The sequence below is a fragment of the Anser cygnoides genome, chromosome 1 (genome assembly GCF_040182565.1).
Source record: "Anser cygnoides isolate HZ-2024a breed goose chromosome 1, Taihu_goose_T2T_genome, whole genome shotgun sequence".
Lineage (NCBI taxonomy): Eukaryota > Metazoa > Chordata > Aves > Anseriformes > Anatidae > Anser > Anser cygnoides.
Genome location: NC_089873.1, coordinates 197,062,948 through 197,087,756, shown reverse-complemented (window position 1 = coordinate 197,087,756; position 24,809 = coordinate 197,062,948). Strand labels below are relative to the sequence as shown.

The 24,809-nt window shown below is 35.9% G+C and overlaps 1 protein-coding gene across 4 annotated transcripts in view; it reads left to right on the top strand.

The window, feature by feature from the left end:
- Positions 1-24,809, top strand: part of DYNC2H1 (dynein cytoplasmic 2 heavy chain 1) — a 165,880-nt gene that overhangs the window by 127,540 nt on the left and 13,531 nt on the right. For 2 of the 4 annotated variants that reach the window (XM_048078168.2, XM_013178117.3), the window contains exons 84-87: positions 58-267; positions 3,506-3,595; positions 21,715-21,824; positions 22,168-22,249. In XM_048078168.2, the coding sequence (XP_047934125.2) occupies positions 58-267; positions 3,506-3,595; positions 21,715-21,824; positions 22,168-22,249 (492 nt within the window). Of the gene's footprint in view, positions 1-57; positions 268-3,505; positions 3,596-10,175; positions 10,271-12,030; positions 12,259-21,714; positions 21,825-22,167; positions 22,250-24,809 lie in introns of those variants that run through there. The other 2 variants (XR_007168797.2, XR_007168798.2) reach the window with 2 other exon arrangements.

Below are 24,809 nucleotides of genomic sequence, written 5' to 3'. Positions count from 1 at the left end.
ATATAACATAATAGTTACTCTGAGTTCATTAACTGGCTATCACGTTTTTTTTTTTAGAATTCTAACCTGATTCATCAGAAGGTTTCTCTTCCCGTGGAGCAGCAAGGATCTCCAATCTTATCATTCATTACTCTTGAACAATTCAGTGCCATTCGCCTTGTGCAAAGTGTCCATCAGTCACTTGCTTCTTTAAGTAAAGTTATTAGAGGTACCTCATTACTGAGTCCTGAAGTACAAAGACTAGCGAATGCTCTACTAAATCAGAAGGTAAGTAATTTTTAATGAAGTTCTATTATAAGCAATGAAAAAATAACAAACAAGGAAACTTAACAAAATTCTGGTACATATTTTCATGTCACCATTTGCTCTAAATTCCTTTATCGATAGTCACTGTAAAATGAATTAGTGAGTTCCAGAGGTTCCTATTCTTTTATGGATCTTTTCGGTGGTGATTATACTTCAGAGTTCAAAACTCACTCTCAGATGTACCCTGAGGGATCATTACAGTCTGAACATATTCAACTGTTTTTGTACAGAGCAGGTTATTTCTGTCTTCTTTAACAAAGAGCTGTCTACATTACAAACAGCTATTATCAAGCAGTCATAAGCAACTTCGAATATTTAAACAAAGCTGTTTTACAGATTTGGAGTTTAGGCATATGTGCTGTGCAGCTTTTATGGTTGACGAGTTGCTGCTAGATAAGCTACATGTTGTTTGGAGCTAAGTAAATTCATTATCTGGAAACCTTCTGGATGACATTGGGTTTTCAGGATGCTTTTTTGATATTAAAAAAAAGGATTATCCATTAAACAAGCCCTCAGTTAACTGTATGTATAAAGGTTGCTTATATATATGTGTATGTGAGAGTTATACATAAATATATTTAATGTACTTACTAACAGAACCATATTTTTTTGAATTAAACACAGAATGTTGCTTCAAGTATTTGCAGAAGCTTCTGAGTCTATTATACTTTCATCAAGCTTTCTCTTAAGAACAAATCCGATAAGAAGTTGCTAAATAGTATTTCCATTTCAAATACCAAATTGTGCTAGATAAGTCAAATAATATTAGCCAGTAAAACATGTAAATCTGTCCCTTTTCTCCATTTTTAAAGTTTCTTAAATTGTAAGTTGTACTGCAGTCATAATCACTATTTGCACTCTGCATTTATTCAGTATGGATTATTACCATATCACACCAGACAAGATGCATCTATCATATCAAAATATCATATCACCCTATATTCTTCATATATGAGAAAAGTAGCCAAAATTTGCACGTTTTCTTCATGTTTTCTGGTATCAAACTGGTTACGTTTATAAACAAGTACAATTAGTGAATGCAGATTTACACACACTGTCATTAATAGAAAAATAATTGGAATCCAAAGATAGTCAAACATTGACTCTGTTTTTTTTTTCACCTGCAGCAGTTTGTGAGTTGTGTTGATGCTAATGCATAGATATTGAGACTGCCCCTACAATGAAAAGTAATCCCTACTAACATATTTTGTTTATCTTCATGTGTGGAACAAGTACTGTTTCAAATATTGTTATGTATTTGTTGATCTGTCAAATTTCTAATTAAAATAATAATTAAATTCTTTGTCTTTTTAGATCAACAAGATAGCATTTGTGAGCAAACTTGCAGTACAATTTGAATAAATTAACATTTTCATGTTAGCAATCTCATTGCCTTTTTAAACACGTTTTGACTGTGTAGTAGAAATTGGTGCTACAGTTCAAGTCACAGTGAATGCAAATGATACATGTAATGGCTGTTTTTTAGTATTTACAGTTACATTTCTTGTTACTGAGCAAGAATATGTCTTCCTTGTGTGCTTAAGTTACACACTTAAATTGGAAGCAGCAGGAACCATGAAGCCAATCACTGTCACAAAAATGTACTTTAAAATTCTGTGTGTTTTTCTCCCTCCCAAATATCAATTCAGTGCTTCCTTATATATCGAACAAAGTGTTTCATCTGCATACTTACCCATTTACCTTGACACAGATCACTTTGTTGGATTGTGACCCTAAAGTGAGCTTTTCAGCAGCCCTGCAAAGAGACTAATTTTAGTTTCATATAACCATGGCATATAGATGTCAGTATATTTATCATCTTGAAGTGATTCGTTTAATGTATTTTCTCTACACCGTTCTTGTTTTATTTAATGTGGTCATGCATTGGTTAATAAAGGACTATTTACAAAAAAAAATATTAAAAGAACCAAGATTGCAGTTCTTTTAAGATTATAGCACTGGAAGAAGCTGCTAGAATACGAAGGGAAGTTTGAAACTCAATAAATGTATGATTTCTAATGGTTTCAACAATGTTCTTTATTTATGCAAGACAGATACGTTAGTGTATATCTCAAATATGCTTCCATTACTAATAATTAGCTAAGCTCTTTTAAACTTAGAGTAACTTGGAGCAGTATATTTGCAATATAAGTTGAATGCCTTCTAAATGACAGATAGAAGAGCTGTCTGTAAATATCTAGCAAGAGTCTGCAAAAATGGAAAGATAGTGCTTACTATTCTGAAAAATCATAATTTTGCAAAAAAGCTTGCAGCTAACATTGCTTTATCTACTTTTTCTGTATGTATTCTAGTTTATTCAATTCATTATTATTGTTCATAGATATTATTGTTCATAGACATTTTCATAGATGTGAAAGATAGTTTGGAAGATATATTTTTTATGAACTTCTGTGATCAGATTTTGAAAATCTGTTCAGCACATGTGCAGTTAGATTGGGAACCTCCTTGAAAATGCAACTGCAAATGTTAATCAGTATAAACTGAGATGTTCAACATCTTGAGTATTGTGCAGTATTCACCAGGTAATGATTTACACCAATTCTTTTTTAAGCAGAAGAATCTTGCAGTGTTAATTTCAGTGTGCTTTACAGATTCCTGTGGAGTTGGTATAATTAATGTTTTTGTTCTTATTCTAACCGAACAATCACGTAAGGTTTTCTTTTTAAGTAAATTAGAAATTTGTATGTTGAAATCCTTCAGGATTTTGTTCTTGGGTCATTTTGTACAAGCTCTTTAAGATCATAAATAAGTGATCATGTAGAGGAATTGTACCAAGATTCACTTTACCAGAGCCACACACCTGCATGTTCTTGTATGAGGAGGCAGCAGCAAAGGAATGGGAATGTGTGGCTGCAGTTGAAAAAATCATATTATGGCTTCAGAGAAATGATAGACTTAGGCCTTTTTGAAGTGTTTGCGCAATCTACTGATGTTTCTTGTTTGAATAGTAGAGTGTCTTATAAGTTCTCCATCAGCACTGTGTCTTTGTGGGCCACATAAAGAATTTGCAAAAATAAGACCTTCCTCTTAGTGGTTATATGCTTTGATCATATTACTTGTATTGCTTTTTTTCTTTGTAGAAATATTTTACTTCCAGATTATTTGGTTTCATTCAGATTGCTAGATTAAAATTAAATAATTTTGGAAGTACTTTCAGTAAGTATATTTTTTATTTCAGTGTCCCCTCGCATGGCAAAGCAAGTGGGAAGGTCCAGAAGATCCTTTACAGTATCTCAGAAGTCTTGTAGCTCGAGCACTTGCTATACAGGTAATTTTAAAGAGTCATTTTACCTCTGTATGCTGCTGTTCAGTGACACAGTATATAATGGACATTGCATTACAGTAGGACTTTCCAAACTTGAGTCCAAAAGAGTTTTAGAAGTTGTGTGAAAAGGCATGTTGAAATGTGAAGATGGATGAGATACGTAAAGACAGCAGACAAAGCAATTTGAAGTCATTAACTTTACACACACAGAGTTTACCAGATAGAGTAATGGTGTTGTTTACTTCACAATAGGCTTGCACTTTAGATTTTAGTCATTAGTCCTTCTGATGAACTGTGGGACAAAAAGGTACTTGGGTGTATCTAAGTAAAGACACACTCTTCAGTCTGCTGGTGAAACATGTATAGATAAAAAGAAGCAATTCCAATAGAGGTAATGTAGAAATTAAGAGAAAACTAGTTTTCAAAGCAAATAAAGATAACATCTGCATCCCCCAGTTTTATAAGGGGATATAATAGACAATGCAGAGTCTGACAACAACTTTATCAGTCAAGAATCTGACAATGAAGAAGACGATTTTGAGAATTTAGAGTTTAGAATAGTTCAGATGGAAGAGATCTTCAGAGGTCATCAAGTCCAGCTGGCTGACCACTTCATCAGGGCTAACCAAAAGTTAAAGCATAATAATGAGGGTATTATCCAAATGCCTCTTGAGCACTGACAGGCATGGGGAATCAACCACCTCACTAGGAAGCCTGTTCCAGTGTTTGACCAACCTCACAGTAAAGAAATTTTTCCTCATGTCCAGTCTGAACCTTCCCTGGCACAGCTTTGTGCCATTCCCACACGTCCTGTCAGCGGTTCCCAGGGAGCAGAGACCGGCACCTCTCTCTGTGCTTCCCCTCCTCAGGAGCTCTGAGGAGCAGTGAGGCCGCCTCTCAGCCTCCTCTTCTCCAGACTGGATACCCCAAGGGTTCTCGGCCTGTCCTCGCAGGACATGTCTTCCTGCCCTTTGACCAGCTTTGTGGCCCTCTGGATGCTTTCAAGCACCTTAACATCCTTTTTATATCGTGGAGCCCAGAACTGCGCACAATATTCAAGGTGAGGCCGCACCAATGCTAGATATGGTGTGAGAATCACCTCTTCTGACTGGCTGGCCATGCTGTGTTCAATGCTTCCCACGATGCAGTTTGTCCTCTTGGCTGCTAGGGCATACTACAATCCCTTTCTTCTGAGCTGCTCTCCATCCTCACCTCCCAGTCTGTATCTGCGTCTTGCACCACTCTGTCCCAGCTGCAGAACGCGGCATTTACCTTTGTTGTTGCACTTCATGCCATTGATGATCGTCCAATTCTCCAGTCTATCTAGATCCTTCTGTGAGGCCTCTGTGAGGCCACAGAGTCAGCAGCACCTCCCAGCTTAGTATCATCAGCAGACTTGCTGAGGATGCATTCCACTCCTGCATCCAGTCCACTGATAAAAGTGTTGAACAGGACTGGGCCTAGAATTGACTCCTGGGGAGCACCGATAGCGATTGTCTGCCAGCCACATTTGTAAGGTGAACCTTGGGCAAGTTATCCAGAAGAATGCCATGAGGGGTGGTGTCAAAGGAAACATATTTCAGTATTGTGGATATATAGATAGAGAAAAGTTTCTTCAGGAGTGAAAAGTCTTCTATTATCTCCAGGTGAAAAATAGAAAGCAGTTGTTTGACCTTTAGTAATACAGTCTTGTCTATGAAACATATTTCTGTGAACATTAATGTTGACTGTCATATTTAGAAGGAAGATTAGAGGGGAACATGTTTTCTAGGCCTTACTTTTTTTCTAAAGAAACTATTGATTTGGATGTTTCCAAAGTATTCATAAGATTCTTGTTATGCAAACCATTTCATTTGGCTAATACTTTACTTTTTCTTAATCTTTTCCTCAGGCTCAAAAAAGCTCAAATTATAAACAATAAAGTGTAAAAATTTATAGCAATAAGTGATAATGCATGTTCAGATGTTACTTTGTCATATATTCAGACTGGGGTTTAGTCCCCTAGGTCTTTTGATTGACTATTATATTATATTCTATGACTATATGACTATTATATTCATTATTATAAAGAAAAAAAAGCATCACTTGCTGCTGGTTCTGACTCTGTGTCACTGATGCTCATAATCTTCCAAGAGAACCTCGCAGTTAATGACTTCTAGCTCTGTTTGGTTGTGACCAAATAGCATGTGATTTTCTTTACCTCTGTGAGTTTTCTTTAAATAGAAACCTAAGATCAGAGCACAAGCTTTTGTGTGGAGTACACCCTTCCATACAAAGTGCAGATAATGGAGCAGAGTGTAACAGGATGAAATTGCTGTTAAGCAACAGCAATAGATGGTTTTTAAGCAAGCATATTCAAAAAGTTTCCCTATATTACTCCAGCCAACTATTAACAAATGTACTGCATTTTATTACTGTGATAGTAATATTTCTTTCTTATTGTTCAAACTGCTGACAATATTGGGCATTTGAATTACTTGTTTTTCTGTAAAGCTGTTATGATTAAATTGTTTACAATTTTTAAACACCTATTTACTGTTAAGGGAGGGACAGATTATTAAGGCAGACTTTTACAGTAGATATTTAATTGTATTCATAAGCAGTAAATTATGTTAATTTTTTTCTTAGCAACAACGGAAAATAGTGGCAGATGAACGGATACTGGCTATTATCTTTTTGATATGATTTTATGATGTCACATATATAATACTGTTTTATTTGAAGCTTCTGCTTCTCAAGCTTCTAGTCAGATCTCATCTGAATTTCTGTTTTTATTTTTGCTGAATTTTACCAGAGAATGTAGATTATTTCTAATTAAGCATTTAAGTTGAATCATCTTTTTCCTTAAATGTTATTCCAATTCATTTGTATGCATATTACACCAAGATTTTGATTAGCCTTAATCATTTTTTAATTAGCTTTCCTTTTTTTTTCCTGACTTTTCATTATTAATTTTATACATGTAATTAATCATTTTTTTAACTATAACTTTAGTTTTTCAGGAATTTAATAAAGGGAAATAGATGTTCTCATCATTCTGAAAATTATCTTCAGATTTATATTACAATGAAGGCCCCATTTTTTGGATTGGTTTAGTTTTATATGACCGACTCCATCATTACATTTTTCTTCATAGTTACTCATACATTGCTCTGTTTTATTCACTACAAGATAATGACTTCTACCTTCACCATTTGTTAAAGTTTGATTTAGTACTTCAAGAGGTAAAAGGAGACATGGAAACATGAAAGCGGTACTGAACATTTGCGTCTACTAAGGATGCAGTAAGTCTATGCTTAGGGCATTAGTTAAAGGCTGCCTTGTCAAGACGTTTGCTGCCAGTGTGGAAAATAAAAGCATCTGCTTTGCTACAGAAATTGAATGGGGATGGGGAGGAACCCAAAATATAGAGCAGATGGTAGAATAGTTATAGCAGAATTTATAGAAGTGTAGAGATGTTCTGAGAGCATTATATGACATCAGGCAGAAAAATAGCAGGTGTTTCATTTTCTCAGATCTGAATTCACTCAGTAAAAGCAAATTTTTTATTATTTTTTTTTAAAAAGGAAATTTTCCTATATAAACAAATGAACAAATAGGTATATAAAAATGCTACATAGGCATCTTTGCATTGTATTATGCTTTGGTGACAGAGCTGATGGAAATAGATGATTTTTAGCATTTGGAAGTTCTGATATTTGGATGTTAGCTTTTCCTCTAAATTAGAGTGGAAATTCTTTCTATTGAATATTCTTGTAAAATGAAATGTTCTGAATAATTAAAACTAGCAAAGCTGACATTGAACAAAATTCTGGTTCAGCTTGTCTGTCTACAGTGATTTATTTGTGGTCCCTATAGTTCTAGTTTCCTCATGGTGGCATCTTTAATATGTTCTGTGGTTTGCCTCTCTCATGGTACGTGGTTGTAGCTCAGCAATAATATACATCAGTGTACAATGGAAATGAAGTCTATCCCAGTCTTTAGATAGTATCTTCTCATGGCTATAGATATCAGGAGAAGAGAAGGGAGAAGACACTCAGAACTACAGATACTGTGAGGCAAAACACAGTCCCAGGCAAATGGGAGAAGAATGTCAACATTAAAAAAATGTTTCCGGTCAACAAATTGAAACATACTTTTTGTTTCTTGAACAGCTAAATACAGAGCTTAATTTCACTTCTTCTGAAAACAAAACAAAGCAAACCAAAACCAAAACCAAAAGAAAAGCCACCACAACTCTTTTTTGAACAAGGCTTTATTTTTAAAATGAAATATTCTATTTCATTCTTTTGGACTCTGCTTTTTTTAAGTCATCTGTAAAACAGTTCTTACTTTGGGTGGCTGGTTGATTGGATAGCTGCTAAAAGGCTTATAGCATACACAGAGAATCAAGACTGTTTCACATAAGAATCATAAATCTTACTTGTAGAGTTTTAATCTAGGATTTTTTTTATGAATTCTGAAGTTACGAAAGGTTTTGATGGAAATGTGTGTGTACCTATATAGTACTAATATATATCTGTACAGTAATAATATAATATCGTCCCCTCCCATTCCAAGTGAAATCTATAGTATCGATATTTAATTGCAATGCCAGTTTGACTCCTTAGTGTAAGACTTTTACTATTTTGCTACTCTTTTACTATTTGAGGTAGAATGACATTGTGTTTTGAAACTCTTAATATATTTTTGAGTTTTTGAACAATCAAAGGTAAATTGGATACCCAAGGCACATGAGGTTTGAACCCTTGGAAATCACATGGTAAAGCTACTAGAAAACATTCTGGGGGTAAGGGACACCGGATTCTTCTTTCACACCCAAGGCATCTAGGCAAAGAGGTTCAATTTTCATTCACCAATAACAGGCAGAAAATCTGTTCTTAGAAGGCTGAAGAAATCAAGTCCTTTCCATCAGCCTATAAATCAGACTTAATGCAGTAGTAGATGATATGCACATAAACTTTGAGGAATGGAATGGGGAGAAAAAATAGATTTCTTTTATATCTAGTTAAATTTCTTGGTTTCTTTGAGAAGATGTTTTAAAATTTGGGACAGTATTTGGAGAGGCTGCTAGTGATAGCTTCCTGGAAAAGCTTAATTTGTTAGAAAAAAGTGAGATAAAAGTGAGCATCAAAGAGGCTTTTTTGAGACACAAGGTAAACCTAAACTGACAAGGGAATTCCCAGTGGAAGATGTTTTGAAATCATTATTCACTGCATTTGTTACTGTTGGATCCATAAATTTTTCTCCAATCTTACAAAAATTCTAGGAATCTAGTACTTACTAAACAGCTAAATCAGGATTAAAACATATATTATTCTGTATCTTACAAATTATCAGTTTGAATAGATATTACAGCTCTAAGCTACAATTTATGCAATGAATTTATTTGGTTTACAACATTATTTTTTTTTATTGCAACACCTTACTTATCTGTCTTTCTTGTAGTGACTTGCCATCTTAGAAATTTCTATAGCACAGTTTTGCACTGTTCACAATGGCGATACATGGGATGGTCTGCTAATATTTTCGTTCATTATATACTAGTCTTCCATTTTAGTTCAAGAGGCCCTAGTTTTCTGTGTTGTGACCTACTAAAAGATATGAGGGAGGAAAAAAATATATCTGGCTCTGTTTGAACAGCTGTTGCCATAACAGCAAAGCAAATGTAAGAGAAGGGAAAGCAAGGGAATGCTGCTTCAAAGCAAAAAACACCCTATGGCTGAACAGTAACTCACTGGACATGAATAACATCTCTGTTAATACTTTACATTATGAGAGACTGAATCTTTGAAAAGGATGCTGAGCTGGTGCCCTGGTGTGTGGTTCAGGACATTTGAAAGGAGAGCAGAATCCTTTAAACATATGTTCTGTTGTGTTGGGTTTACGTGGCAAGGGTTTTGTAGCACAGGGGCTTCAAGGGTGGCTTCTGCGTGCAGAGCCCAGCAGCTGCCCCAGGTCAGATCAGAGCCAGCTCCAGACAGCTCCAAAAGGGACCCGCCGCTGGCCAGAGCCGAGCCACGAGCAATGCTGGTTGGGCCTCTGGGAGAGCAGATTGAAGGAAGGGGAAATCTGCTGTGCTACAGCAGCTGGGAGAGAGGGGTGAGAGCTGAGAGAGAAGCAGCCCTGCAGCCCCCAAGGTGAGTGCAGCAGGAGGGCAGGAGGTGCTCCCAGACCTCTCATCCTATTTACTGTTTGTTATGGCTTGAAGATTGTTAGTGGGTTCCCTCTCTGCAAATGGAGAATACGCTTGCACAAAAAACAATTATTTAGAGCTTAAGACAGGATAGGGTAGGACAGACTCTGGTGATCTCATTCCTTTTCATTCCTTATCCACTCTGATCTCTCACTTTCCCCATCTTTGCTCCTACCCCTAAATATCTTGTAATAAATCCTGTACAATATCAGAATTGTCGTGTTCCCCAAATTCACCTACCCTGGCACTCCAGAAGTCTTATACCCCTTTAAGTATCCTGCTTAGTTTGCATAGCATTTCAGAGTTTCTTCTGATAAATTGCTTTAGCGGATTTTGCAGCAGGGACAATAGCTTAATGTCTTAATAGTTTGTCTTTTATGATCTTAGGAGTAGCTGATTCAGATGGGTTATGTTGGCTGCATTTCCCACCTCATCATTGTTCATCTCATCACACTCTCACTATTTGAACAGCTGCTTTCCAGGTATCTGTACAGTGCAGAATACTTCAGATTTAGTGTTCTAATATTCAAATGCAAAAACTCATAGAAATGTTGTTTTAAATGTACTCATTCCATTATTTTTAAAAAAAGTTCAAAATGCTACGAAGAGTCCACTTTATTCTGAAGAATTAACATTTTCCTGTTCTTTTTCTTGACTTTTCAATTGTCACAAATGTCAAAACAAAAACACAACCACAGGCTAACATTATCTGCTAAGAAACTGAGCCTTAATTGGTTCCCACAGCTCTCATCATGTTTCAGTATTGTGTATATTTCACTTTGTTCAGAATTTATCAGACAGGATTCAGCTTTAAAGAACTTTTTTTTTTTTCTGAATTATATCTGCTTGGTAAATATTGGAAATAGCACCACGATAAAAATGTAGATGTTTTCTTTCTCTCTCATGGAGTAGGCAAATTTGAAGCTCTGATAGATCCCACTGTTGTGTCGTCCTATCCCTTTTCAATCACTGGTTCAGTTAGATTGCGTAAATTAAGTAGCGGCCTGTATAGAGAAGTAGTGATTTGTCCAAATGGGAGGTCTGAAGGCTGCAGTGAATTGTCCCACATAATGTAAGATGGAAGTATCAAACTATTATATGTCAAAGGAAGTTGTCCACTGGAATAAGGTCCAGCTTCCAAGGAAGCTGAAGCATTTTTTATGTTCAGAGAGTTCATGTACTTATGGATCATGTATGGGTGCCTGAGGTGGAAGGGTTCCTTAAGTTTTGTTTTTTATTTTGCTTTGTGCACCAGTTGCAGGCTTTACTTTCCAGAGGTACTGATATCACTGATTCTTGTAGTAAAACGATTCTTTTCCTGCAGGCTCCTGTAGACACTAAATCTACAAACAATGAAGTATTAAATGGAAATATTTTTTTGTTTGTTTGTCAATGAGCAAGGATTATCCCAAGTTAGGGAAAAATATTGGTTTTATTCAGGAGAAAACAATTTTTAAAAAGCAACATTGGAAAGTAAAAGATATCTCAACTTGCATGCTGTTTGCTTTCATTTTGAGTCACTGAAGCTCAGTTGTAATGAAATGTAGACCCTCTGTTAAGTGAGACTTTCACAAGCTATGAGCTTTTCTCTAAACTTCAGCCTTAAATGTTTTGAAATGTAATCTGTTTCAATAGAATTCAACTCATGTTGATTAAGTTCTCAGTTCTAAGCATGCTTTATGAGAATGGCTATTCTTTTTTCATTATTAAATACTACCTGGTAAGCAGAAGTTTGAACAGCATCCTTTATCATACCTCTAAACAGTAGTTCAGCTCTCTGACTGTAGAAAATTGATTGTAAAAGGTGATCACTCATAAAAAGACTTCTGCGTTGCATAAAAAAGAAAAGCAAGTTATTGTTTCTATGCACATTCTAAGAAATTAAATAAAATATGTTTTTTTTTCATTATTTAAATGTCTCAGTTTAAATAACCCCCTAGATTTAGTGGTTTGGTTTTTTTTTCCACCCTGTTGGTACAAGTTACTCTTTATATACTCCATAATTTACAAGAAACTGGGTCATATATATGTATATGATTTAAAGATGTAGTTTGTATACTTTATTAAATCTAATAAAATAAACAGCATTTGCTGATTTTTCTCTTTAAGATGCAACAATAAATATAAAACGATAAATATAAATAAACTGTATGCATTTAAATTGATAGAAATTAAAGTGTAGATTGTTCAATTTCAAATAACTTGTTTTTCACTATATCTGCTTCCTTCATCGTGGATGAAGCTGAGCTGCAAAATATAAAGAAGAGAATAAAATGGATAGACTAGTCTAACAAAAGATCAAGCAAAAAAAAAGTTAATCATAATACAAGTGGAAGAAGATGTTATTATCATTTGCATGTGAAAATGATTCTCTCTCCAACGCTGTCAAAACGTTGATAATATTAAATTCTGGCCATTAGTAAATGAGAAACCTGCAACACATGCTAATACATCAATTTGCAGGTACATTTCCTCAATCTGCTTTTCTTTCTTCTAGGCAATTCAGTTGCAGTAACTTGTTCTTCTGATTACTACCCTATTGCCACACATATTGGGTCCACTAGTAATTAGCAATCTATTCAAAATCCTATGTTGCTTAATTTATAATTTTGATTTCATAGTCATACATACACAGAAATATTTTTCTTACAGTAATAAGACAGCTTTGAAACTAAAAAGTAGCTAGATTTGTTCATGGTGGGTTTTTTGTTTTGTTTGTTTGTTTACAAGCTGTAGATGTTTTGGTGGGAACTGGTTTGGTGAAATAAACAGAAGATTTCATTTCTTAATTTGAGATTTTAATCAGTCAGGATCGTTGGTAACATGATATAACTACTATTCAAATAGCATTTGCAGATATATATTTATATGTGTATATATATATTTATCTAAAGTAAGCCAGTTTTCTAATACAAACATTGCCATTCCACATGCAAACATCATTCTTAAATAGCAGTCTTTTTGACATTTCTTTGGAGGAAGGAAGAAATGTATCTATATGTTAACCTATCTCTCTCTTTTTGAAGGAGATTCCATATAAGTGAATATGAAATGATAGCATAGTTTCATATTGTACTCTTATACAAATATAAAAAATGATTTAAAGTTTCAGAGCTGCCATTTGGAATTTAGTTGCTGAAAGAAAAGCAGAATTTCACGGGAGTCATTCTTGTCTAAATCATTGTTTATCTGTTGTGCGTGCAGTAGTTTTACTCTTGAGAATTCATTTTCAAATGAAGCAACCGGTGCAAGTTGTAGGTGCATTTAGCCACACCGTTATCATCTTTATGTTTTAAAACACGGATAAACACAGAGGCATTCCTTTGTACCTTTGCATTTTTTTTTCCTTTCTTTTATTTATTTTTTTTGGTTTTAGTAGTGTTCTTCTTTGTGTGGTCTATGTTACTGAATGTTCAGCAAGGTACATAATTGAGGAAAAAATACAAAGCATTGAGTCAAAGGAAGAGAGTTCTTAAGTGTGATGGGAAGGTTAGAACCCCATGTTAGCCATTAAGAGATGCTTCAAGGCAGGAAGGGTAAGACCCTTGATGGTCTTTAGTAGGGAGTGTAGTATTCAGTCTATTCAACAGAAAAATATAATTAGCAAATATTTTAGAATGTTTGCCCTTCCTGGAGGAGAATGAGTAAGAGCACATTTGCAGGCAGTGATATTTTTGTATTTTTAATTCCACATAGTCGCCTCTGAACTAGGAGTTATGATCCACTGAGGAATCTGTTTTCTACATCTAGGCTTGAGTTTCAAAATTCCCGTCAGGTCTGTACTGTCGTAGTGTTGTATATGATTTTCCTTATAGGGACAATGTATTTTCTTGCAAGCTCTCTGTAATTACCATTTTCAACAGCATGTCTAATATTTCATGATCCTGTATGATAAATTTAATCAACTGAAATTATCTACATAGTTGGTAAAATGCAGTAAATAATTCAGAATTAAAACAAATACTGTTCATTATTCAGATATGTAGCTTAACAAGCTAGAAAAAAAAGATTTATTCAGTTATGTGTATTTGTGTATTTCATTCTCATCAGGCTGAGAAAGTAAAAATGGATGGTTTGAATATATTTAACAGAAGAATCCATCAAGTAAGAAATATTAGAATAACAAAAATAGAATTATGTGTTGCTTATTAGCCATACATTTATTAAAAATATGCACCATCCTTGATATCATGGTATCATAGAAATGCAAAATTCTCAAGGAACCTGTTAAAGGTCAAGGACAGTTATTATTTTTTCCTATTCTGCACTTTTGAAACCACATCTGAAGAGCTTGACCAGTTTTGGGCTGTTCAGTATTAAAAAAAAATTGTTGCTTGGCTTGCCCAGAGAGGTTGTAGAATTTTCATCCTTGGAGATATATGGAACTAGAGTAGACATTGCCCTGAGCAACCTACTCTCACATTGAAGTTGGCCCTACTTTGAGCAGGGGTTGGATCAGATGACTTTCAGGGGCCCCCTCCAACTTAAATTCTTTTGCAATTTTAAAATTTAGAACCTCTCCACTATGTCTTTTGAGATTTTTTACACATTTCATTTAAAAACTTATTTTTAACTGCAACACCAACAATTCTTGCACAAGGTACTGTCTGGTATTTGGGTCTTTTTTGGTTGATTGGTTGGCTGTTGTTTTTTTTTTTTGTTTGTTTGTTTGTTTGTTTTGGCACAGGTTGTTGCTTATTTTTTTGCAGTACTGTGATGTGACCTGTTTTTGAAAGGGTAATCCAATCAGTGCCTCAAAGAAGATTCTCTAATGAATCAGCTAAGTTCTTAATTAAAAAAAAAAAAAAGTATATATATTTTTTTTCAAACGTCAAATCTGTTCTAAGGAATATACACTTGATTTGTAGCTCTTCAATATCGTATGTCTCTCATAAATGTTAAATATTCAACAGTGGTATAGCTAGTTATATGCCCTGAAAATTTTAAATTTCTCACATATTGCTTAGACATACATAGTGGCACTTAGTAAGATCAGCCAAGATAAAACAGACATAATTTGAAAAAAGGGAAACTCTGGTTAGGCATTTGAAAGAAAGAAGTTGTGATGAGGGTGGTCAGACACTGGAACAGGTGAGCCAGAGAAGATTGCAGAGTCTCTGTCATTGGAGATATTTAAAATATCACTGAAGAAGCCTGTGAGCAGCCCAGTCCTTCTTTGAGGGTGGGCAGTTGGACCAGAAAATCTTCAGAGGTCTTCCAACTCTAACGATTCTATGATTCTGTGATACTGTAAAAAAATGTAAAACTCTGAATCTCTGTGTTTACACGAAGTTATTCTTGGTTGAACAAACATCTTGATAGTCTGAGCAGGAATCCCAGGTTGCAGAGTTCTGCTCAGCGGAGCGTGAGCAGCATTAGCACAAGCCGACACGGTGCATCGCAGGAGGCTGTGTCGCAACATGGAAACCATGTGCTACCATGTGGTTCCTTTCTTAACACTGGGGCTGCATCTGACACAGCTTCTGTTCCGTGATCTCCTTTTCCTTGTAGAAAAATAGATTTCTCTCTTTGCTTTTACACTGTCGTGTGTTTTGGGATATGCACCCCGCACAGTTAAACAATTTCTGATTAGGTTGCTTCAGTATGTCTGATAATCCTTGTGTACATACATGAGAGTATGGTCAGGCTTAATAGTTACTAATATAGAAGAGTTCTGTTACACAGGCATGGCTGAGAGATTTTCTTTGAATTTTGGCAGCCTCCAGAGAGGGTGTTAACAGAAAACAAATGACTCTGGTAAACACACAGAAAAAAAAAAAATCCAAGAGAATGATTACTGCAGAGTCTTTATTTCTGAAGAGGAACAAGGACTGTAAGGACATGCTTAATGGAGAATCTGTATCTCATGAGATGTTCACCAAAGGAAATGAACTAGAGCAAAGGAAGCAGCTCTCTGTTGGCACTCTTTATCATAACATAGCCTTCAAGGTGGTATTATAAAACAAGTTACTGCTGTGCATCCCATCACTGACAGTGCCGAGTACACAGAATATTCTGTACCCCTGTTCAGCCATACTGTTATCATCATAACTGCATACACTTCAGCATCCCTACTCCAGAGCTCTGCAAAGGAATTAAAACTCACCTTGTGGTATGCAGTCTTGACAGTTATCTGTAAATAAATGTTATGTGTGACCATCTCCTGTGCCCTGCAACTTCTTATCGATGGAGATAAGAAGTAGGACCATAGTCTGTGTATAGTGATCACATAGGACATAGCCGACAGTAGGGATTTTGGGCATATGTCGATCATCAACTTGTTAGAATGATGTCCCAGCCCTTACGCAGGGTGATTGTTTTGTTATTCTTGTTAAATGTAGGAATCCGCAACTCACTGGAAAGTTAAGTTCCTGTTTTGATAAAAATTAATTAATACAGTAACCAGAATGAAGTCGCCTTTGCTAATGCTTCCCTCAGCCATGCCTTGGTGCACATCTGCTTCTGGCACATTGTTAGCTAGCATGTTGATGGTAATGGACTCAGAATTTTTATGCTGTACACTGTGCTGTTGTGTTAGCATTCAGATTCCCTGAACAAACATGGAGTTTCTGAGGCATGTCGAACTGAAGTAAAGAAATAGTATTTAAAGCAAAACAGCACTTTTGGTCTGCATGCTCCAAAATAGCATATTGAAATCCAAAACCAAAAATAAATTAAGACTCCAAACTAAATTCCTTTGTGATTTACCATTCAAAATGTAGTGTGTGCTAACACCTTAACCTATACCTGAAATGCTGCAGTATTCATGTGCTCAATTAATAAAGAATAATTACAACAGCTCAAGGATTTCACATATGAAAAAATTACCTCAAGGAAACAAATTGTATGCCAGTTACTCAAGAGTTACTCAACATCATTTGCTCTCAGACGAATCCATGGTCTTGCATTTTTTCCCTAGTAACTTTGAATCTAAACATTTTCCCTCTAAAACTAGTGGAAAAACAAAATTGTACTACATTCAGTTCCTGGCCAATACTGAATACAATTTTCTGCATAGGCACAAAAATGAAATCACTTCTGTAGTGATTTATATTATTTTCTCTTTCAAAAAAAAGATCTCTTCTGGGATCACAGCAAGGAAAAAATACTGTAGAAGAGAATATAATCATAATGAATTAAAACAGGTGAAGGAGAAGTACTTGATTCATTGTTGAGGAGTACTGTGATGAGCCTAAAATTGCATAAATGATAGTGTGAAAATCCGGCAGCCTCTTTATTCCTTCCACTCACTGTTCAGTAAGAAGTGCTCAGTTTGCTTTGGGATTATAGAAGATAAGGAAGACTTCTTCCTGAAAATGGAATAGGTGTTTCTTGGATGTCAAGATACGTGAAAAAAATAGTATTTGAACCACCTGAGACTGTGCATACAGATTTATTGTGGCTAAATAAATAAATAAATAAATTCCTTTTATTATACAAAACAGAAGCTCACCTTAACTGAAGTATTGAAACATTCTGATATGAATTGCTTTGCAAAGCTTTTTGGGTACTGCTGCTAAGTTTTCATACTATATTTCTAATCTTCATATCCTATATTAATCTGTCGTGGACAGCTCAAATTTAAATTCTAGCTTAATGTAACAGTAACATTTTGAGAAACATTTGGGAAATATTAAAATAGTGTTAATTTAACAGTTAAAAAGAAGAGTGTATTATAGATTTTTTTGTATGTGTGTGTGATGTAAATGTTTTTGGTGTTAGGATCTTCAGACTTCTAGACCAAATTATTGATATAATGGGAATTTATTTTTAAAAATAACTTATATGCCATTCCCAAGACCGACTTGGGATTCATTTAATTTTGTTTCATAGCTAAATGCTATTTATCAATAGTGCTTTGATTTCAGCTTTCATATGCATTTTCCCAGACTTTATTAACTGTCAGATATAACGCAGTGAACAAAAGCTGTATTGTTAATTCATATTCTGAATACTGTGTTCAGTGAATTTAGATCTTGACTATTAGCTGTTCTGAACATGAAAACTAAATCCTGAGTTGCAGCAAACCCACTAAACACCATATTATGGGCAGTGGGAGGGAGGAGGCAGTTGGGAGGGCATGGCCTGGACCACAAAGGGATGATAGCTGGATTTTACACCACCTTGGTGCTGATGATAGTCTTCTCATTGTAATCCAGCTGGCAAGTGACAAATGCATTATTTTGGCCTACCTGGCAGGAAAGGCAAAGTTGTCTACTGAAGTGGTGATGGAAGAAGGCACCTCAGACTGAAATGGTACATGGCCATCCAAGATCAATAAGTCATTTTGACAAATGAAGGCAATGTGTATTTTTGTTGCAGTGGGGGTAGGAGAGGGAAATGAAGATATCATAGCTAATCTGTTAAGGAGTTCTTCAAGAAACATTACTTCAGTCTTTCCACAGCTCAGCCTAAGCTTCCTCCCCTTCAAGACCTGATCTCTTCAAGGCAGTGGTGGTGGATGTATTTGTGGTCCATTTAGTAGGGTGTCATTGCCTGTTGAGACCACGGCACTTCTCTAACATGATGCCATCTAATGATATAAGATGGAAAGGAGAATAAGCATAAGAATATTTTTTAAACTTTTGTTGTAAAATACATTTAATTATCATTTTTTATTGCATTTAACACTCTTTTTGACTGGTATAGAGTTATATTCTTCCTATTAGCTAGTTCGGTGCTATGTTTTAGATTTCCTATTAAAATAGTGGTGACAACACAACAATGGCTTAGTTGTTGCTGAGCAGTGCTTACATGAGTCAAGAACTTTTTTGCTTCTTGTGCTGCTCTGCCAGTGAGTAGATGGGAGGAGACACAGCCAGGACAGCAGACCCATACTGACCAAAGGGATGTCCCATACCATATGGCATTGTGCTCAGCAGTAACAGCTGGAGGAAAGAAGGAGGAAGGTGGGACATTCAGATTTGTGGTGTTTGTATTCTCAAGTAACTATTAAGTGTGATGAGCCCTGCTTTAGTGGAAATGGCTGAACAACTGCCTGCCCATGGGAAGTAGTGGATGAATTTGTTACGTTGTTACGTCTGCACATGCAGCTTTTGCTCTACCTATTAAAAGTGCCTTTATCTCAACTCATGAGTTTTTTCCCATATACCATCCTCATTCTCTTCCTCATCCCACTGGGGGGGAGGGAGAAAGTGGCTTCGTGGTGCTGAGATGCCTATGGGGGTTAACCCACAACACATTTAAATATTAAATATTTAAATATTAAATATTTAAATATTTATTAAACAATATGAATGAGTTATGTCTTCTGCTTTATGTAGACCAGTTCAAGTAGCAATTACAAACTTTGCTTTTGTGATCTAATGAGAGTTTTTGCTATTGTGAGTTTCCTAGTGCTACTTAATTATATGAGTTCAGAATTAATATCTCCCATACTGGTCTTTTAATTGGATGGAACATAGGCACGTATGTTCCTGATGGTGTTTCTCTTTAGCAATTACATTAAAAGTTTATTTGATGACAGCAGTAGAATGATTATATTAAATACAAGTTGAAATAGTTGTGTCTACTTGTACTATACAAAACAATTTACAAAATATGCCGTAACCTGATTGCAGATTTACTGCTATACAATAAAAGGGACTGTTGTTATAAAAAGTCATGGAAAAATCAGGCAGATGAACCATTAACTGTGTACATTTAGCTAATGAAAATGGAAAGCAAGAATCTCCTAACTGATTCATAATCATTTGGGTTGAAGGCTCATAAGCTGTGATGTGATAGATAAAAAGGTCACCAATTAAGTTTTTGTGCATGGTGGAAAAATTATGGAGATGTGTTTGACATACTGAAAAAAAAAAAAAAAAAGAAAAGAAAAACACCACCACCACCAAAAACAACAAAGCCCACAACACAATGCCTGTGTGATATTCACTTGTATTTTGGATGATTTTTTCAGTCTGAGATGCTTCTATGAAATTAGGTTATCAGCAGTTCAAAGAATACAGTAAAGTAGTTTTCAAATGAGACATGGATGCCTGGTAGGTGCTTTGTGTAAGAGAGCGTAGCCTCACTAATATTCAGTAACTAGAGTAGTTTCATAATCTTCTAGTAGCTGATAATTTAGAGAGGTGCGTGTTTTATCTTTCTCTGCTTAGTGATAGCATGTAGAAACTTAGTATCTGAGTATTTTTTTGTCTTAATATTGAGCATTAACCTGTGCAGAAGCATATGACTTGCTGGTACTCAAGGAGGTAACTTAATGTTTATACTACAGTACCACAGTTATATACTGTATAGAGTATACAGAGTATACAGTGTACCGCTGTATACTCTGAAAAGAAATTTACCGAGCATATGCAATATATGACTCAAAACTTTCAAAATGTCAGATTTTGAGTGCATACTGTTATGTAACCGCTTGGGTACATAAATAACTGGTCTGAACAAGTTCTTTAGTCTGAGATCGTTAGTGTTTAGAGGATTAAACTGTTAAAAAGAGAGAGAGAGAGAGAGGGAGAGGGAATAAGAGTGCCAAATATGAGAAAATGGTAGGTAGTGCTAATTTTTTGCAAGTTGAAGACCAAACCTAGATATTTTAAAATAAATGAAAATTAATAAACGAAATGTAATGATTTGACTACATGCATTGGTAATTTTTTAGAGACACCGTTTGCATACTTACAGGAGTGGAAAAATAACATGTCCTTAATGCAAACACAGACAACCATTGGAATTTTCTTCACAAGACAATAAAGCACATAGTCCACCCTGATGAAAAGTTATCTGTTTATGTATAGTGAGCTGTTTGAGGTTTTTTGTTGAGGTTCCTTCCCTTCCTCCTAGCTTACTGGATTTGGGAAAGAATTTCATATAGACTGTTTAAAATGGGAGTAGATCTTCCACATCTCACCTGGTCTACAAGAAGGCTGTGAAATAGGGTTTAGCAACCTTTGCTTCTTCAGTTTTGAAGACAGTGGATTGCCATAAGGCTTTCAGGAACAAAGTACATCCTTGATAAAGCGATAGAAAATGTGGGAGGTAGCATTTGAGGTTTCATTTATTAATACACATGGTTTATCAAGATTGCAAATTAAAGTACAACATGTGTGTATTTTTCTCTCAATGGCACAAAAGGCATTGTGTTGATGGGAGGTTTCAGGCTTGCTGCTCATAGTGACAGGCTTCATAGCTGCGTAAAAAAATAGGTTGGGGCAACATGTTTGGTAAGGATAAATGAGACTAGTTATTCGCTCCACTCCTGTTATTTTCATTTACAACCAGTTGTAAAAGAGGTCAGTTTTTATCTTATCAGAAATTCTGTGAATTCATGTCTTAAACTAGTACATCTGAAACATCCTTTGAAACTTCACCCAATAAAAATGACAGTGTCAGCTTAATACTGAGAGATTTCCAAAAAAATTGGTGGCTATTAATCACAAAAACTCTTGCTACAGACTGAAAACTAAGTGCTTCTTGAATTTAATATGCAGTTTACACAAAAGAGAAGGACAATCTTAAAGCATGCTTGAAAGGAATTCAATTATTTGTCTGAACTCATTAAAGCAAAGACGGTAATGATAACCATTTTTATGGAAAACATGAACTTGCTTTTTAGTAAAGGTGAAATAGGATTTCAACAGATTATTAGGAACTTGGTAAAAGTTTCATCATACAAAGTAAGCTGCAGTGTACAAAGAATGGAACAGAAGCTTATTTGTTTAGAATAGGTGAGTCACATTGCACATTACACAACTGCTAGCTTTCTTTTAAATGGTGTTAATTTTCTGTTTGCCAGTTTGAAGTAATGGAAATCAATATTCATCTTTGACATTACAGTATATTTACATAATAATTTGTCATTAATCATACCATTTGACAAATCCACATCAACTCAAAATGATGAAAAATCAGGCAATAACTTCAGGATTCATTTTTCCTCATTTTTTTTTTCCTCTTTTAGAACTGGGTAGAAAAATCAGAGAAACAGAAACTACTGTCAGATACCCTCGACCTTTCAGAGCTATTTCATCCAGACACATTTCTCAATGCCTTACGCCAGGAGACTGCAAGGTGAGGGAAAAATAATCTACCTATTTATGTGTGCAAATGTGCCATTACTCCACATCGTGAGGATGGTTACCTTATTTTCAGGACACAGACCCAACAAATCATGTCAATTACTGTCATTAGTCATCTCCTTTTTATCACTTGCACTGAAGTACAATAGTTAAGAGTTTCTTGTTTAAACGCTGATTATTATTTTTTTAAATAGATAAAATTCATAATGTATTTTTCTTCAGAGTAAGACTTACTGTGATATGGTAAACATTGAAAATACATTGATTTTGTTTTGTATTTTATTTTCTGTGGTTATATGTCTCTAAGATTTACTGTATATGTGTTTCCCTTGCAGAGTAATGAGCTGTTCAGTGGACAGTCTGAAATTTACAGCATCATGGAAAGGGCGAATACAGGAAGGCAAACTCCAAGTTAAGGTATTGTGCTTAGCAGTATTTCTCTTTGTTTTTCTTTTGCTCCTAAATGTTTCACATATTAAAAAAAAAAAAAAAAAAGATTATTAGAGGTATTGTAGTATTTCATAAGACGTTTTATTAGTAGTCCAAGTTGTAGTCGTAGTTGTAGTCCAAGTCATCTGTCTACATACTTTTTGGAAGATTGAACTATAAATATATTGGTGTATCAGGAATACAAAGGCTTGTTAATTATAGACATCTACAATAACGGTAGTGCAAAAATTGTGTAGTAAATTCTGCATGGAAGAAAGGGGGTTATATTTTTATCCCTCCCTAGTCAGATTGCTTATTTAAAAATTCAGAATTAAAATTATTCTTGCTCCATTATCTTCATCGTCCTCTTATATAAAATTGAAGCTGATATTACATTAGCTAATATCCATTGTCCAGGAAGTAGCTAAAAGACTTGTGACACATAGCAAGAGGAAATACATACAGAAGTGTAAGTGAAAGACCATGTCTTAGCAACTGTTGAATCATTGAAGTGAGACTTTTCAGGAAGTAAACAGAACAAAGTGAGCTATAATATGACTAGCTTTAAATATGACAAAGATCCAACAATTTGTTAACGGACATTTAAGGCTACAGCCAGCAGCTATGAAGTCACTACTGATTGCTTAGACAGCAAGGTACAGATGAATCCTCAAATGATTAGTTTAGGTTCTTAGCATTTCAGATGCCACTGTTATTTTGGCTAAATCCAAATCTCTTTGCACCCATTTTATGCTTAAATTTGTAGGGAATTTTGAGTATTGATTCCAGTGGATATGTTGGGCCCATGATAATACTGCTCAAAGAGATGTGTTCAGCACAGAATCATAGAATCACAGAATGGTTTGGGTTGGAAGAGACCTTAAAGATCATCTAGTTCCACCCCCCTGCTGTGGACAGGGACACCTCCCACCAGACCAGGTTGCCCAAAGCCCCATCCAGCCTGGCCTTGAACACCTCCAGGGGTTGGGGCATCCACAGCTTCTCTGGGCAACCTGTGCCAGGGCCTCACCACACTCTGAGTCAAGAATTTCTTCCTTATATCTAATATAAATTTACCCTCTTTTAGTTTAAAACCATCACTCCTTTTCCTATCACCACACCCCCTGACAAAGAGTCCCTCCCCAGCTTTCCTGTAGCGCCCTTTAGCTACTGGCAGGCCGCTGTAAGGTCTCCCCGGAGCCTTCTCTTCTCCAGGCTGAACAACCCCAACTCCCTCAGTCTGTCTTCACAGGAGAGGTTCTCCAGCCCCATGATCATCTTTGTGATCCTCCTCTGGATTTGTTTTAATACGTCCTTGTACTTCTTCTGCTGGGGGTCCCAGAGCTGAATGCAGTACTCCAGGTAGGGCCTAACGAGAGCAGAGTAGAGGGGGGGAGAATCAACTCCCTTGACCTGCTGGCCATGCTTCCTTTGATGCAGCCCAGGATACAGTTGGCTTTCTGGGCTGCTATTATACATTGCCAGCTCACGTTGTGCTTCTCATGGACTGCACCCCTCTGCCCCCCGCCAAGGTCCTTCTCCTCAGAAATGCTCTCAATCCATTCTCCACCCAGCCTGTATTTGTGCTTGGGATTGCCCTGGCCCAGATGCAGGATCTTGCACTTGGCCTTGTTGAACTCAAGCCTCTCAAGCCTGTCCAGGTCCCTCTGGATGACATCCCTTCCCTCCAGCATGTCGACAGCACCACACAGATTGGTGTCACCGGGAAACTTGCTGAGGGTGCACTCAATCCCACTGTCAGTGTCACCAACAAAAATGTTAAACAGCACCAGTCACAATACTGACCCCTGAGAAACACCACTTGTCACTGATCTTCACTTGGACACTGAGCTATTGACCACAACTCTTTGAGTGCAACCATCCAGCCAATTCCTTACCCACTGAGTGATCCATCCATCAAATCCGTGTCTTTTCGACATAGAGACAAGGATATCATGAGGGACATTGTCCAATGCTTTGCACAAGTCCAGGTAAATGATGTACATTGCTCTTCCTCTGTCCACGAATGCAGTAACCCCATTGTAGAAGTCCTCCAGATTTGTCCCACACAATCTGCATGACAAAAATAAAAACAAAACAACAAACAAACAAAAAAAAAACACAAAAGCTACAGCTGTGTTCTTTTCAGAAACATGAGTGAATAATGCAGGACTCTCACCTTGTGACAATGTACTGATGTACTGCTACAGCAGAGTTCTGTAGGATTAGGAGAGAGAAAGCAAGTGGCAGGACTCCTTGTCTAGTCTGATAATGCAGGCAGATGCAAGACTGTGGGAGATATAAGAGTTCTCAGTCAGCTTCTGACACTATACAGAATTATTAATACAAAATGCATGAGAATTTCATGTTTCTAAAATATTAAGGGATTGTACGTCCAGAAAAGATAACTGTAATTATCTAATCTGTCCTTTATCCAGTACAGTCTTTTGAACATTTTCAAATTATTTCCTGGTGGCACTGGAAAATATCACTTTGAAAATTAATCAATCTTTTAGTAAGAGTAATGGTTGTCTACCTTATTTAATGA